At 38.1% G+C, this 16,326-nt stretch overlaps 1 protein-coding gene across 3 annotated transcripts in view; it reads left to right on the forward strand.

Annotated features, from left to right (window-relative positions):
- Window positions 1–16,326, forward strand: part of PPP2R5A (protein phosphatase 2 regulatory subunit B'alpha) — an 89,859-nt gene that overhangs the window by 50,454 nt on the left and 23,079 nt on the right. For all 3 annotated transcript variants that reach the window (XM_086343309.1, XM_086343308.1, XM_086343307.1), the window contains one exon: window positions 6,017–6,118. In XM_086343309.1, coding sequence (XP_086199435.1) covers window positions 6,017–6,118 — 102 coding nt within the window. The remainder of the gene's footprint in view (window positions 1–6,016; window positions 6,119–16,326) is intronic.

Consider the following 16,326-nt stretch of genomic DNA (forward strand, 5'->3'; position numbering starts at 1 on the left):
AGTAGTTGATGTACTCAAAAGAATGTTTTTTAAAATAGTCCGTTTGAAAGATTATCCATTCCAGTGATGCTGTCATTGCTTTATGATAGTTTGGGAATTCAGTAGCCACAATGACTGGTGGCTACCACATTGGAGAGTGTGGATCTAGAACTTAGGAGAAAGATGTAAGCTCAAGATTATATGGGTTGGTAGGTAATTAATGTCATGCAGCTGAATAGAGAAAGAATAGCTAAAGGGTGAAGAAAAGACTAATGAAAAAATACGGGGCTCTCCACATCTCAGAAATGGATCAGGGAGTCAAATATAGACCATTCTTATTTAGGACATTTTGATATCATATATGTAGCTTCTATAGCACTGAATTTTAATCAAAACTCAGGACCTTTAAATGATATAAACAAACATTTGAAATATCTGATGTGAAAAAAAAAAAAACTATTGAAGAAAGATTGTTCAGGGTACTGTTTATTAATTATTTAGCCATATTCTTCAAACTGTAGAAATTTGTTTAGGACGTATGATTTTTGTATTTTAGTGCATAACAAAATATAGAAAAATTCATTTGGAATAATTAGAGTCACCAGGCACACAGTTTAAACTTGTGTTGGTTGTGGAAGGTTCCACAGAGTCAGACATGACTGAGCTACTAACACACAGAAAGTTATAGCAAGTATGATCTAAACTAAGTCATACTCTTTGCATTGGTCACTTAAGGCTTTCTTATCTTGCCTTGCTATTCTCTGGAACTCTGCATTCAGTTGGGTATATCTTTCCCTTTCTCCTTTGCCTTTTGCTTCTCTTTTCTCAGCTATTTATTAGGCCTCCTCAGACAGCCACTTTGTCTTCTGGCATTTCTTTTTCTTGGGGATGGTTTTGGTCATCACCTCCTGTACAGTGTTATGAACTTTCATCCATAGTTCTTTGTGCAGTCTGTCTACCAGATCTAGTCCCTTGCATCTATTCGTTACCTCCACTGTATAATCACAAGGGATTTGATTTAGGTCATACCTGAATGGCCTAGTGGTTTTCCTTACTTTCTTCAATTTAAGCCTAAATTTTGCAATAAGGAGCTGAAGATCTGAGCCACAGTCAGCTCCAAGTCTTGTTTTTGCTGACCATATAGAACTTTTCTGTCTTTGTCTGCAAAGAATATAATCAGTCTGATTTCGATACTGGCTATCTGGTGATGTCCATGTGTAGAGTCATCTCTTATGTTGTTGGAAGAGGGTGTTTTGCCAACATATGCTGGGTCATAGAAAAAGTAAGGGAATTCCAAAGAAAAGTCTACTTCTGCTTCATTGACTATGCTGAAGCCTTTGACTATGTGGATCACAACAAACTGTGGAATATTCTTAATGACATGGGAATCCCAGACCATATTACCTGCTTCCAGAGAAACCTGTATGCAGGTCAAGAAGCAGCAGTTAGAACTGGACATGGAACAACGAACTGGTTCAAAATCGGGAAAGGCTGTATGTTGTCACTGTGCTTATTTAACTTACATGCAAAGTATTTCATGTGAAATGCTGGGCTGGATGAATCACAAGCTGGAATCAAGATTGCAGAGATAAATATATCAACAGCTTCAGATATGCAGATAATACCACTTTAATGGCAGAAAGTGAAGAGCAACTAATGAGCCTCCTGATGAAGGTGAAAGAGGAAAGTGAAAAGGCTGGCTTAAAACTCAACATTCTGAAAACTAAGATTATGGCATCTGCTCCTATCACTTCATGGCAAATAGATGGGGAAACAATGCAAACAGTGACAGACTTTATTTTCTTGGGTTCCAAAATCACTGCAGATGGTGACTGCAGCCTGAAATTAAAGGATGCTTGCTCCTTAGAAGAAAAACTATGACCAACCTAGACAGCATATTGAAAAGCAGAGACATTACTTTGCCAACAAAGGTCCATCTAGTCAAAGCTATGGTTTTTCCAGTAGTCATGTACCGAGGTGAGAGTTGGACCATAAAGAAGGCTGAGTGTCGAAGAATTGACAGTTTTGAACTATGGTGTTGGAGGATCAAACCAGTCAATGCTATAGGAAATCAGCCCTGAATCTTCATTGGAAGGACTGATGCTGAAGTTCCAATACTTTAGCCACCTGATGCGAAGAGCTGACTCGTTGGAAAGGACCCTGATCCTGGGAAAGATTAAGGACAAGAGAAGAAGGGGGTGACAGAGGATGAGATGGTTAGAATGCATCACTAATAGCCATGAGTTTGAGCAAGCTCCAGGAGATGCTGAAGGACAGAGAAGCCTGGTGTGCTGCAGTCTATGGGGGTGCAAAGAGTCAGACATGACTTAGCTACTGGGCAACAACAAAATAAGCTATATGTATATATTTGAGTCAAATTATTCTGTAATTTGCCATATGTTAATAAATTCTGGGATTTAATTCATTTTCCCAAGCAAAAGGTATGTTTTTTGTCTTAAAAAAACTTTTTTTTTAACTTCTGGGTACTTCATTTCTAGTTAAGAAGCCTACTCACTTAGTTCTTTAAAGCTTTTTGGTGTATTTGGGATACACAGTTAATTTTACTGGTGGCTACAAGTATACTTTTTCTTTTACTACCAACAATAATAAGTATGATTTCAAAGGCAAATTATGCCCTTCTATGGGATATATTCCCTTTTTGAGTTCTAGCTATGACTTTCGGCCACTTGTTGTGAAATTGATATCTATTAAACTATCTATTGGCTCTTCCCCATATATAGGTTTTGAGTTTTAGCAAATCAAATTTTAGATTTTTACTTTCTAAGTCTTATGGGTTGTGCATGTGTGCATGCTAAGTCAGTTTAGTTGTGTCCAACTCTTTGCAACCTTGTGGACTGTAGCCTGCCAAGCTCCTCTATCCAAGGGATTCTCCAGGCAAGAATACTGGAATGGTTTCCATGCCCCCTCCAGGGTATCTTCCCAACCCAGAGATAGAACCCACATCCCCTGTGTCTACTGCATTGCAGGCATATTCTTTGCTGCCGAGCTACTGGGGAAGCCCCTTATAGTAATTGACAGTTAACAGTTATTTGGCATACCATAAATGCCACTTCATAAGAATGGTTGCGAATTTGCTTATACCACCAAACAACCATAGTTCATCAGATCGAGTTCCTTAAATCAAGACAATCCCCATGGAAAAGAAATGCAAAAAAGCAAAATGGCTGTCTGAGGAGGCCTTACAAATAGCTGTGAAAAGAAGAGAAGCGAAAAGCAAAGGAGAAAAGGAAAGATAAAAGCATCTGAATGCAGAGTTCCAAAGAACAGCAAAGAGAGATAAGAAAGCCTTCCTCAGCGATCAATGCAAAGAAATAGAGGAAAACAACAGAATGGGAAAGACTAAAGATCTCTTCAAGAAAATTAGAGATACCAAGGGAACATTTCATGCAAAGATGGGCACGATGAAGGACAGAAATGGTATGGACCTAACAGAAGCAGAAGATATTAAAAAGAGGTGGCAAGAATACACAGAAGAACTGTACAAAAAAGATCTTCACGACCCAGATAATCACGATGGTGTGATCACTCACCTAGAGCCAGACATCCTGGAATGTGAAGTCAAGTGGGCCTTAGAAAGCATCACTACAAACAAAGCTAGTGGAGGTGATGGAATTCCAGTTGAGCTATTTCAAATCCTGAAAGATGATGCTGTGAAAGTGCTGCACTCAATATGCCAGCAAATTTGGAAAACTCAGCAGTGGCCACAGGACTGGAAAAGGTCAGTTTTCATTCCAATCCCAAAGAAAGGCAATGCCAAAGAATGCTCAAACTACCACACAGTTGTACTCATCTCACACGTGAGTAAAGTAATGTTCAAAATTCTCCAAGCCAGGCTTCAGCAATACGTGAACTGTGAACTTCTGATGTTCAAGCTGGTTTTAGAAAAGGCAGAGGAACCAGAGATCAAATTCCCAACATCCGCTGGATCATGGAAAAAGCAAGAGAGTTCCAGAAAAACATCTATATCTGCTTTATTGACTATGCCAAAGCCTTTGACTGTGTGGATCACAGTAAACTGTGGAAAATTCTGAAAGAGATGGGAATACCAGACCACCTGACCTGCCTCTTGAGAAACCCATATGCAGGTCAGGAAGCAACAGTTAGAACTGGTCATGGGACAACAGACTGGTTCCAGATAGGAAAAGGAGTACATCAAGGCTGTTTATTGTCACTCTGCTTATTTAACTTATATGCAGAGTACATCATGAGAAACGCTGGACTGGAAGAAGCACAAGCTGGAATCAAGACTGCCGGGAGAAATATCAATAACCTCAGATACGCAGATGACACCACCCTTATGGCAGAAAGTGAAGAGGAACTCAGAAGCCTCTTGATGAAAGTGAAAGAGGAGAGTGAAAAAGTTGGCTTAAAGCTCAACATTCAGAAAACGAAGATCATGGCATCTGGTCCCATCCCTTCATGGGAAATAGATGGGGAAACAGTGGAAACAGTGTCAGACTTTATTTTGGGGGGCTCCAAAATCACTGCAGATGGTGATTGCAGCCATGAAATTAAAAGACGCTTACTCCTTGGAAGGAAAGTTATGACCGACCTAGATAGCATATTGAAAAGCAGAGACATTACTTTGCCAACAAAGGCAAAGTCATATGGTTTTTCCAGTGGTCATGTATGGATGTGAGAGTTGGACTGCGAAGAAAGCTGAGCGCTGAAGAAGTGATGCTTTTGAACTATGGTGCCGGAGAAGATTCTTGAGAGTCCCTTGGACTGCAAGGAGATCCAACCAGTCCATCTTAAAGGAGATCAGTCCTGGGTATTCACTGTAAGGACTGATGCTAAAGCTCCAATGCTTTGGCCACCTCATGCGAAGAGTTGACTCATAGGAAAAGACCCTGATGCTGGGAGGGATTGGGGGCAGGAGGAGAAGGGTACGACAAAGGATGAGATGGCTGGATAGCACCACCGACTCGATGGACATGAGTTTGAGTGAAGTCTGGGAGTTGGTGATGGACAGGGAGGCCTGGCGTGCTGCGGTTCATGGGGTTGCAAAGAGTCGGACATGACTGAGCCACTAAACTGAACTGAACTGAACCAAACAACATTTGTCTCATCCTCTATTCCCCAAGTAATTTATCTTAAATGACCAATGCCTCAAGTGTTAGGGCCTTACGTTACTGAACCATTTGGTCTGTCAGTCTGTTGATCATTCTTCAAACACTTTTGAGTTGGGCTCATAATCTATTCTTTGCTAAAGAAGGACTGTAGTGTACTTTGGTACTAAGACAGTATGAAAGATGAGTTAGAATCTAAAATGAAGAGTCTCAAAGCATACCTTTATTTCAGAGAGATTAGTATTTTTTAAAAGGCTCAGGGTAAATGAAACCAAATTATCTAAATCAAATCATCATCAGTTCAGTTCAGTAGCTCAGTTGTGTCCAATTCTTTGCGACCCCATGAACCGCAGCATGCCAGTCATCCCTGTCCATCACCAACTCCTGGAGTCCACCCAAACCCATATCCATTGAGTCAGTGATGCCATCATGGTGTATTATAAACTATGTCTGTAATGGCCATATACCCCCATCCTCCTCTGCTTTATAAAATGTGGTGTGTGTATAAGACTAGAGATATTTTACCAAACTCTTTTGGGTTATAAGGTAAGTAAAAGTCTGGGTTAAAGTATGGGAGAAGTTGTGGAAAGATGAAAAGAGGAAGTTAGGGATAGGGAGAGTTAGGAACTTTATGCTCCCCTCCCCCAATTTCCTCCCCTCCACTTTTTTTTTTTTTAAGCAAAACTTTGAAAAAAAAAAAATTTGTGATTTAAAGAAGAGGAATCTGGAGGTAGTCTATATGAAATTTGATGTCTGTAGAGGTCAGAGTTATGGGATAGAGAAAATAAAGAAATAAATGGCTGCCTTCATATCTTGAAGAGGTTTATAGGTTTTGAGCTAAACTTATAGTCACAGCTTTTTTCTTAAAGTTATCTTTAAAATATTTCATTTTGCATTTTTAAATTTAACTGAACAACAGAGAAGTCTAAATTTATTTTTCTTTACAGATCAGTGCTAACATCTTCCGAACTCTTCCTCCAAGTGATAATCCAGATTTTGATCCAGAAGAGGATGAACCCACACTTGAGGCCTCTTGGCCTCACATACAAGTATGGAACATAATTTTATTTATGCTGTTCTGCTGAAATCATGGAACTCTGTTTTAGATTTGAGTGTCTATTTAAAGTACTAGATTTTTAATACATTTTCTTAACATTTCCTTTTCCCAAAATATTGCTTTTCATTTTTTTAATAGTAAATTACACTTAACATTTACCTTTTAAACTGTTTCAAAGTATATTCCTTAGCGTTAAGTACATTCGTAATGCTAAGCAGCCATCACTGTTACCTAGTGTAATAGGCACCTTTTCATTACCTTTTCATCATCTACAGTCTTTTCATCACCCCAGATGGAAACACCCTTGTCATTAACAGTCAGTTCCCATTCTTTACCTGCCCCCTACCTCCCAGCCACTGGCAGCTATTAATCTACTCTCTGTGTCTGTGGATTTGCCTTATATGCTTACCATAATATTTTCAGGGTTCATCAATATTGTAACATGTATCAATATGTCATTCCTTTTAATGGCTGAATAATATTCCATTATATGGACATACCACATTTTGTTTATCCATTAATCAGTAGATGGACAGTTAGGTGGTTTCTATTTTTTGGCCTTTGTGACTAGAAGTGGTATGAATGTGTAAGTTTTTGTTTAACATGTTTCCCATAAGTTTTGACATGTTGTGTTTTTATTTTTATTGATTTCAGAGTGTTTTCTAACTTCCTCTGTGACTTATTTGGCCCATTAGTTATTTAAGAATGTGTTTAATTTCTGGGCTTCCCTTGTGGCTCCGCTTGTAAAGAGTCTGCCTGCAAGGCAGGAGACCTGGGTTTGATCCCTTGATTGGGAAGATCTCCTGGAGAAGGGAAGGCTACCCACTCCAGTATTCTGGCCTGGAGAATGCCATGGACTATCGTCCATGGGGTCACAAAGAGTTGGGTACAACTGAGGGACTGGGCTTCCCTAGTAGCTCAGCTGGTAAAGAATCCGCCTGCAATGCAGGAGACCCTGGTTCAATTCCTGGGTCAGGAAGATCCACTGGAGAAGGGATAGGCTACCCATTCCAGTATTCTTGGGCTTCCTTGATGGCTCAGCTGGTAAAGAGTCCACCTGCAATGCCAGAGACCTGGGTTCAATCCCTGTGTTGGGAAGATCCTTTGGAGAAGGGGGGATAGGCTACCCACTCCAGTATTCTGGCCTGGAGAATTCCATGGACTATATAGTCCATGGGGTCACAAAGAGTAGGACAAGACTGAGCAACTTCCACCTGAATTTCTGGCTCCCATATTTCTTTCTGTTACTGATTTATAATTTTATTTCATTGTGGTTGGTGAATATACTTTGAAGTTTTCAATCCTTTTAAATGTATTAGGCCTAGCATATAGTTTATCATGGAGAATGTTTCATGTGTGCTTGAGAAGAATGTGAATACTGTTGTTGCTGGATGGAGTGTTGTGCTGAAATCTCTTAGATCTAGTTGGTTGTTTAAGTTTTCAGTTTCCTTGTTGACCTTCTGTCTAGTTCTCTCCACTATTGAAAATGAAATATTGAAATTTCCTACTGTTACAGTTGAATTGTCTGTTTCTCTTTTCTGTCAGTTTTTGATTCATGTATTTTGGGGTCTTATAAATCATGTTTATAATCATTTTACAGTTTTTGTGTTAAAATACATTTTGTCTGATATAGTATTCTATAACCACTATTTGAATACTATATATAAATACTAATAAATTTACATATATAAATATTACATAAATTTATAACCACTATATAAATACTATATATAGTATTTTACAGCTACTGTCTGACTCTCTTTTGGTTACTGTTTGCATGATATATCTTTTCTGTACATTGACTTCTTATCTATTTGTTTCTTTGAATCTAAATTTTATCTCTTGGGAATTCCTTGGTGGTCCAGTGGTTAGGACTTTTCAGTTTCACTGCTGAGGGCCTAAGTTCAATCCATGGTCAGGGAACAAAGATCCTGCAAGCCACACAGTGTGGCTAAATAGTGTCTCTTGTAAACAGCATGTAGTTGAAACCTGTTTTTTTTTTTTTAATCAGTTTTGACAGTCTCTGCTTTTGACTAATGTTTAATCCATTTATATTGAATGTAATTGCTGGTAAGGTAGAATTTACGTTTGCTGTTTTGGCCTTCCCTGGTAGCTCAGTGGTAAAGAATCAGCCTGCAATGCAGGAGATGTGGGTTCTATCCTTGGGTTGGGAAGAACCCCTGGAGAAGAAAATGGCAACCCATTCCATTATTCTTGCCTGGGAAATCCCATGGACAGAGGAGCCTGGCAGGCTCCATGGGGTCACAGAATCGAACACAATCTAAACTAAGCAACATTTTGCTGTTCTATGTCTTATGTCTTTCTCATTCCTCTACCCCTCCGTTATTGTGTTTTGTATTAAATACGGATTTTCTGGAGTACCATTTTAATTCTCTTGTTTCTTTAACTATACTTTTTTGAGGTATTTTCTTAGTACTTACCCTAGGGATTACATTTTAAAATGAACTAGTTTGGTTGAATAGTAGTAGTATTCAATTTTAGTAGTATTAGTAATTTTAGTAGTATACAAAACTTTGGTCCAGTATACCTCCATTCCCTCCCCCTTCTTCTGTGCTGTTATTGTCATACAGATTGTATCTTTATGCAGGCATTTTATTGCACTTTACTTCATTGCACTTTGCAGATACTGCATTTTTTTTTTTACAAATTGAAGGTTTGTGGCAACCTTGTGTGAAGCAAGTCTATCAGCACCATTTTCTTACTTCATGTCTCAGTGTCACATTTTGATAATTCTTGTAATATTTTCAACTTTTACATTGTTATATTTTTATGATGATCTGTGATCAGTGATCTTTGATGTTATTATTGCAAAAAGATTACAGCCTGCTGAAGACTCAGATGATGGTTAGCATTTTTAGCAATAAAGTATTTTTAAATTAAGGTATGTACATTGTTTTTATAAAACATAATGTGATTGCATATTTAATAGACTATAATGTAAACATAACTCGAGAAGGCAATGGCACCCCACTCCAGTACTCTTGCCTGGAAAATCCATGGACGGAGGGGCCTGGTAGGCTGCAGTCCATGGGGTCGCTAAGAGTCGGGCATGACTGAGCAACTTCACTTTGACTTTTCACTTTCATGCATTGGAGAAGGAAATGGCAGCCCATTCCAATATTCTTGCCTGGAGAATCCCAGGGACAGCGGAGCCTGATGGGTTGCTGTCTATGGGGTCGCACAGAGTCGGACACGACTGAAGCGACTTAGCAGCCGCCATAAACATAACTTTTATATACTTTGGTAAGCCAGAAAAATTCATGTGACTTGCTTTAGTGCAAAATTCACTTTATTATGGTGGCCTGGAACCAAACCTGCAATATCTCCGAAGTATGCCTGTACATTGTACATCCATCAACCCAGTTTTATAATTACTGCTTTATGTGGTTGACTTGTAAAACAAAATGAAAGAGTTATAAATAAAAATACATTTACACTCTTTCATATTTACCTATGTAGTTACCTTTACCCATGCTCTTCCTTTCTTCCTATGAACTCAAGTTACATACAGTGTCATTTTGTCTCAGCCTGAAGGATTCCCTTTAATATTTCTTGTAAGGCAAGTCGATTAATCTGGGAATATCTTAATTTTCCCTTCATTTTTGAAGGACAGTTTGGCTGAATATAGAATTCTTGGTTAACTGCCTTTTCCCCTCAACACTTTGAAGGTCTCCTCCCACTGATCCTCTGGTGTCCATGGTTTTCTGTCCAAGTCAGTTATTAATCTTACTAGGATCTGATGTAGGTGATACATTATCTCTTTCCGCTTGGAAAATTTTCTGTTCGTCTTTAACTTTTGTCAGTTTGATTATGTTGTCTCTAGATATGGATCTCTTTGACTTTATTCTAGTTGGAGCTCCACTGAGCTCCAGTTGAGTTCCTTGTATAAATTAATACTTTTCATCAAATTTGAATTGTTTTTAGCCATTTCTTCAACTGTTATTTCTTCCTCTTTCTCCTCTCCTTCTGAGACTCCCATTGTGTGTAGTATGTCGGTATGATTGATGGTATCCCATAAGTCTTTGAAACTCTGTTCATTTTGTGTTCAGTCTTTCTTTTGCACCTCAAAGTAGATAATCTCCACTGACCTGTCTCTCTGCCAACTCAAAGTGTTTTTCATGGTTTTTTTGTGGGAAAGCAAATTTACTGAAGTCCTCACTCTGCCATTGCAGAAGTCCTCTCTGAAGCACATCTTTTTAGTTGAGACTGAGGGAGGAATAGTCTTCCTGCCCTAATGCCACTGTGTGACAACTCACTCCTCATAATTATTGGAAAACTGGTAATAAAAACTTACTTTATGAGAAGGACCAATTCTTCCATTAAACCTTCTCCAGCCAATTCTTTCTAGCCCTAACTTCTTTATTCAAACATTCCCCTCGAATACATGGCTTTAGTATAAGGTCATCTGAGGTTCACCCAGTTAACTGAATCACATTGGTGCTACCAATACTTAAATAACTAGGGCTCTTTAGATAAAGATTCAGAGCAGAACGTATTGTAATTATTATGCTGTATTTAAAAACTGTTACAAAGGTTCCATTATAGCTATGAAATATACTTACGTGTGTTTAGGGTTTCGTCTGCATGCATGCATGGGGGTGTGTGTGTGTGCTCAGTTGCTCAGTCATGTCCAACTCTGCAATCCCATGGACTGTAGCCCCCCAGGCTTCTTTGTCCGTGGAATTTTTCAGGTAAGAACACTGGAGTGGGTTGCCATTTCCTTCTCTAGGGGATCTTCCCAACCCAGGGATCAAACTGGGAAGCCCTTACAGGGTTTCTTTGCGCATGTTTTTATATGGCTAGTCTTTATGATTGTTGGTTTTTTTATTGTATACATTAGGTTTTATTTTTGCTCTCCAGAATGTCTAATTAAAATGCTCTGAGAAGACCCATATGATGCCTTCAGTTTACAGATATTTTCTTACTTGTAAAATAAGCAAAGCTGTGAGGGAGAAAGTAAAAGGTACTCTTGCCTAATACTTCCAACTATAGTGACTTTAATATTTTTTATTGGGGTATAGTTGATTTACAATATTGTATTAGTTCCAGGTGTATAAATAGTGATTCAGTATTTTTTATAAATTGTACTCCATTTGTAGTTATAACATATTGGCTATATTTCCTGTGCTATGTAATGTATTCTTGTAGCTTATTTATATTATAAATAGTTGTTTGTACCTTGTAGTCCCCTACCCCTTTCTTTTCTCTTCCTTCGTTCCTTTCCCCAGTGGTAACCACCCGTTTGTTCTTTATATCTGTGAGTCTGCTTCTTTTTTGTTATATTCACTAGTCTGCTTTATTTTTTAGATTTCATGCTTAAGTGATATCATATATTTGTCTTTCTCATTTATTTCGCTTAGCGCAATACTCTCCAGTTTCATCCATGTTTTTGCAAATGGCAAAATTTCATTCTTTTTATAACTGAGTAGTATTCCCTTGTATCTTTTTTATCTGTATCTTTTTTATCTGTTCATCTGTTGATGGATACTTAAGTTGCTTCCATTCTATCTTGTATATTGTAAATACTGCTGCTGTGAACATTGGGATGCATGTATCTTTTCAAATTAGTGTTTCTGTTTTCTTGGATATACACCTACGAGTGAAATTGCTGGGTCGTATGGTAATTCTGTTTTTAGTTTTTTTCAGAACCTCCATATTATTCTGCACAGTGACTTTATCAGTTTACATTTCCACCAGTAGTGCACAAGTCTTCCTTTTTTTCCCATATCCTCACCAATATTTGTTGTTTGTGGTCTTTTTGATGATAGCCATTCTGAAAGGATGATTTGTATATTTTTAAGATAGTGTTCAGTCAGTTCAGTTCAGTCGCTCAGTCGTGTCTGACTCTTTGCGACCCCATGAATCACAGCACGCCAGGCCTCCCTGTCCATCACCAACTCCTAGAGTTCACTCAAACTCATGTCCATCGAGTTGGTGATGCCATCCAGCCATCTTATCCTCTGTCGTCCCCTTCTCCTCTTGCCCCCAATCCCTCCCAGTATCAGAGTCTTTTCCAATGAGTCAACTCTTCACATGAGGTGGCCAAAGTACTGGAGTTTCAGCTTTAGCATCAGTCCTTCCAAAGAAACCCCAGGGCTGATCTCCTTCAGAATGGACTGGTTGGATCTCCTTGCAGTCCAAGGGACTCTCAAGAGTCTTCTCCAACACCACAGTTCAAAAGCATCAATTCTTTGGCCCTCAGCCTTCTTCACAGTCCAACTCTCACATCCATACATGACCACTGGAAAAACCATAGCCTTGACTATAGACGGACCTTTGTTGGCAAAGTAATGTCTCTGCTTTTGAATATTGTATCTAGGTTGGTCATAACTTTCCTTCAAAGGAGTAAGCGTCTTTTAATTGGATGGCTGCAGTCACCATCTGCAGTGATTTTGGAGCCCCCAAAAATAAAGTCTGACACTGTTTCCACTGTTTCCCCATCTATTTCACATGAAAGGATGGGACCAGATGGCATGATCTTTGTTTTCTGAATGTTGAGCTTTAAGCCAACTTTTTCACTCTCCACTTTCACTTTCATCAAGAGGCTTTTGAGTTCCTCTTCACTTTCTGCCATAAGGGTGGTGTCATCTGCATATCTGAGGTTGTTGATTTTTCTCCCGGCAGTCTTGATTCCAGCTTGTATTTCTTCCAGCCCAGCATTTCTCATGATGTACTCTGCATAGAAGTTAAATAAGCAGGGTGACAGTATACAGCCTTGACGTACTCCTTTTCGTATTTGGAACCAGTCTGTTGTTCCATGTCCAGTTCTAACTGTTGCTTCCTGACCTGCATATGGGTTTCTCAAGAGGCAGGTCAGGTGGTCTGGTATTCCCATCTCTTTCAGAATTTTCCACAGTTTATTGTGATCCACACAGTCAAAGGCTTTGGCATAGTCAATAAAGCAGATATAGATGTTTTTCTGGAACTCTCTTGCTTTTTCGATGATCCAGCGGATGTTGGCAATTTGATCTCCGGTTCCTCTGCCTTTTCTGAAACCAGCTAAGATAGTGTTAGTGACCTAAAATCTGCAGGCAAGCACAATGAAGTGTTTTTCTAGAGAATTGAATGTATTTGCCTACATATAACCAATAATATTAGTTTATCAGATGGCTTGCTGATTGTGTTTAGGTAATTATGTATGTCTCTGTGTGTGTGCTCAATCGTGTCCAACTCTTTGCAACCCCATGGACTGTAACCTGCCAGTCTCCTCTGTCCATGGGATTTTTCAGAAAAGAATACTGGAGCAGGTTGTGTAATAATACTATAAAAAGTAGATACTGTTCATTTTTTATGGATAAGATTAAGATTAAGCTAAAATAGATCAAGAATCCTGCCCAAGATTATACAAAAAGTAAGTGGTAGGATAAGGTTTATAGCAAAATATTGCTCCAGTGTCCTTGTTCTGCATTACTAAAAGCTTTACTGCTTCCCCTAGATACCATCTATGGTCCAAGACAGATATATACAAATTCTTATGAAGTTTTAATTCATACCTTTTTAGCTTCATTTAACACCATTAAATAAGGTCTCCCACTAGCTATCACTTTTTTTTTTAAGCCCCTCATAAGTGACTTTTTAAAGGTATAATTATACAGGTACAGATGTGCCTTGGTTAAATGGTACAGAAGTTTATATATACATATTCTAACAAGATACAAGAAAAATATTATTACAAAGTATGGTGAAGTGGAAATGATCCTGGTGACAGACCTCTACTCAAATCTCAGTTTTGTTAACTTACCTATGGAAATGACCTTAATTAAGCTGCTAAATTTCTCTGCATCCTCCTTTACAAAGCTGGCATTAAACAGGGTTGTATAAAAATTGAATGGGATAACACATGCACAAAACATGGCACAATTTTTTTTTAAAACTATAGTACCTGTTTTCTTTGCATTCCCCCTTTTTTAAAAAGATATACTTTTGATATTTAGAAAGAGGTGTATATATACATATATACACACACATATATAATATATATATATATATAATGGTTGCCTTTATGCTGATAACTTTAAGAAATACCCTTGGTGCTTTCTTTTGTAGCTAGTTTATTGATTCTCTAGAGTGAACAGTATTGAAATTAATAAGTAGTCTTTTCTTCCTCCACTTCCTGCCTCTCTAGCATCTAGTGTAAAGTAATACAGTTTTACTCTCACAGTAAATACCTATATGCCCATCACTTGTCATTAGTTCTACAGGAAATATATTTAATATTTACTGTCAGTCCTTATGAAAAATTTTTCTGATCATTTCTTGGTAATTTGAAGCTCATTCTTTAGTAGAAGGTCTCATGTGAACATTGTTTCCTGAGTTCTTGCATGTTTCATAGCAGTTTGTAGCCTTCATGTTTAAAGATCAGCTTGAATTGATATAAAATCCTTGGTTCAGCTTCTTTCCTTAATTTCCTTAAGTACCTTGAATATTCCATTGTCTTCAGTCTGATTTTTTTTTCCTTTCATATTCTTAGTGGTTTTGCTTGGATGCCCAAAAGATATTTTTCCTTTAAAATATCTTTTATTGAGCTATCTGTAAGTCTTGACTTTTCTACATCAATTTTCCCAGTTGAATGGTGTTCTTTCACTGTAAAAAGCCCACTTTTATTTCTGAAACATTTTCTTCAGTAATACTTTTTAGTATTTATTTCATTCTGTCACGTTGTTTTTCTTCTTCTTTCTGCTGTTCATGTTGATTCTGTTCTCTCTCTGTATCTTTTCCCTTGAAATCTTTTTGTTTTTCTCATCTCTTTCTTTATTTTGTTGAATTGTTTTTAATTTCTCTTTTTTCTTTACTCTTTCATGTTTCCATTACTGTAGTTGAAAGGCAGACTGACAGAATGAATATTTAGTTTTTCCTGCTTCGGTAGTAGAGACATATTGGGGGAAGGGAATGGGTGTTATATTGGCTTATCTGTAATGCCTCCCACAGGCTTGAACCATTGGAGACAAGAGTCTATCCTGAATAAAATGAAAAATGATAGCTTTGTTAATGACAATAGGATAGATAATATCAGCATTTTCTACATAGTCCGTGGGAGATAGAGAAGAACCATGCTTTATATATGGGCGCACGGTGTTGCTTCAGATTATATTGTTTGGTTTGGGGAAGGTTGGGTTTTTTCTGGCGGCATCATGTGGCTTGCATGTGGCTCTTAGTTCCTCCTAGGCCCTTGTCGTGAAAGTGCAAAGTCCTAACCACTGGACTGCCAGGGAATTCCCCCAGATTATATTGTTGATTTTTATTTTGCAAGGACTTGAATTTTTTTAGTGACATTTCATTTTATATTTTATTATAAAAGACAAGAGAAAGAAATTTATATTCTTAACTACGTGGGACATTTTAAAGCAATAGTCTGCTTCATTATTTATTTCGTCTGTCTAGCACCTATACTGGAGAAGGCAATGGCACCCCACTCCAGTACTCTTGCCTGGAAAATCCCATGGATGGAGGAGCCTGGAAGGCTGCAGTCCATGGGGTCGCTGAGGGTTGGACACGACTGAGTGACTTCACTTTCACTTTTCACTTTCATGCATTGGGGAGTGAAATGGCAACCCACTCCGGTGTTCTTGCCTGGAGAATCCCAGGGACGGGGAAGGCTGGTGGGCTGCCGTCTATGGGGTCACACAGAGTCGGACACAACTGAAGTGACTTAGCAATAGCAATAGCAATAGCACCTAAACATCCAAATAGAATGAAAGAGGAATCCTAGGATTAGTGTAAATTGATAAAACTTTTAAGATTTATCAGCACATTAGAGCTTATAGAATAGAAAATCTGAAGTGGTAAACTACTTTTTAGTAGCACTGCACACAGTTCATCTGAAATTTATGCCATGGTTTTTGTAAAACTAGCAATACTGGGTTTAATAATACAGAGGTTTTAAAAGCATGAAATTCTCGTTAGCTGTTAAGTTGTACATATTTTTAATCACATGTAGTTGGATAATCTCAAAAGAATCTCTTCAGTCTTTGAATTTTGAAAAATGGTTTTTCCGTTAAGATATTTTTATATGCCCTTGAGAATTAACTGTAAAATTTCAGCCATACATACAGTGTGCTTTCTGTTTTTCACTGGTATGATTTGAGATTTCACTTAAATTTGCTGAAACTAGTGGTTCTTAAATTTTAGGGGATGGTGAGTTACTTTCAAAATATGATTTTTAAAAATGGGTGTTCTCTG

Source organism: Bos grunniens, chromosome 16, assembly GCF_055505025.1.
Source record: "Bos grunniens cultivar Pamir isolate PY7600 chromosome 16, Bosgru_T2T1.0, whole genome shotgun sequence".
In the NCBI taxonomy this organism is placed as follows: Eukaryota; Metazoa; Chordata; class Mammalia; order Artiodactyla; family Bovidae; genus Bos; species Bos grunniens.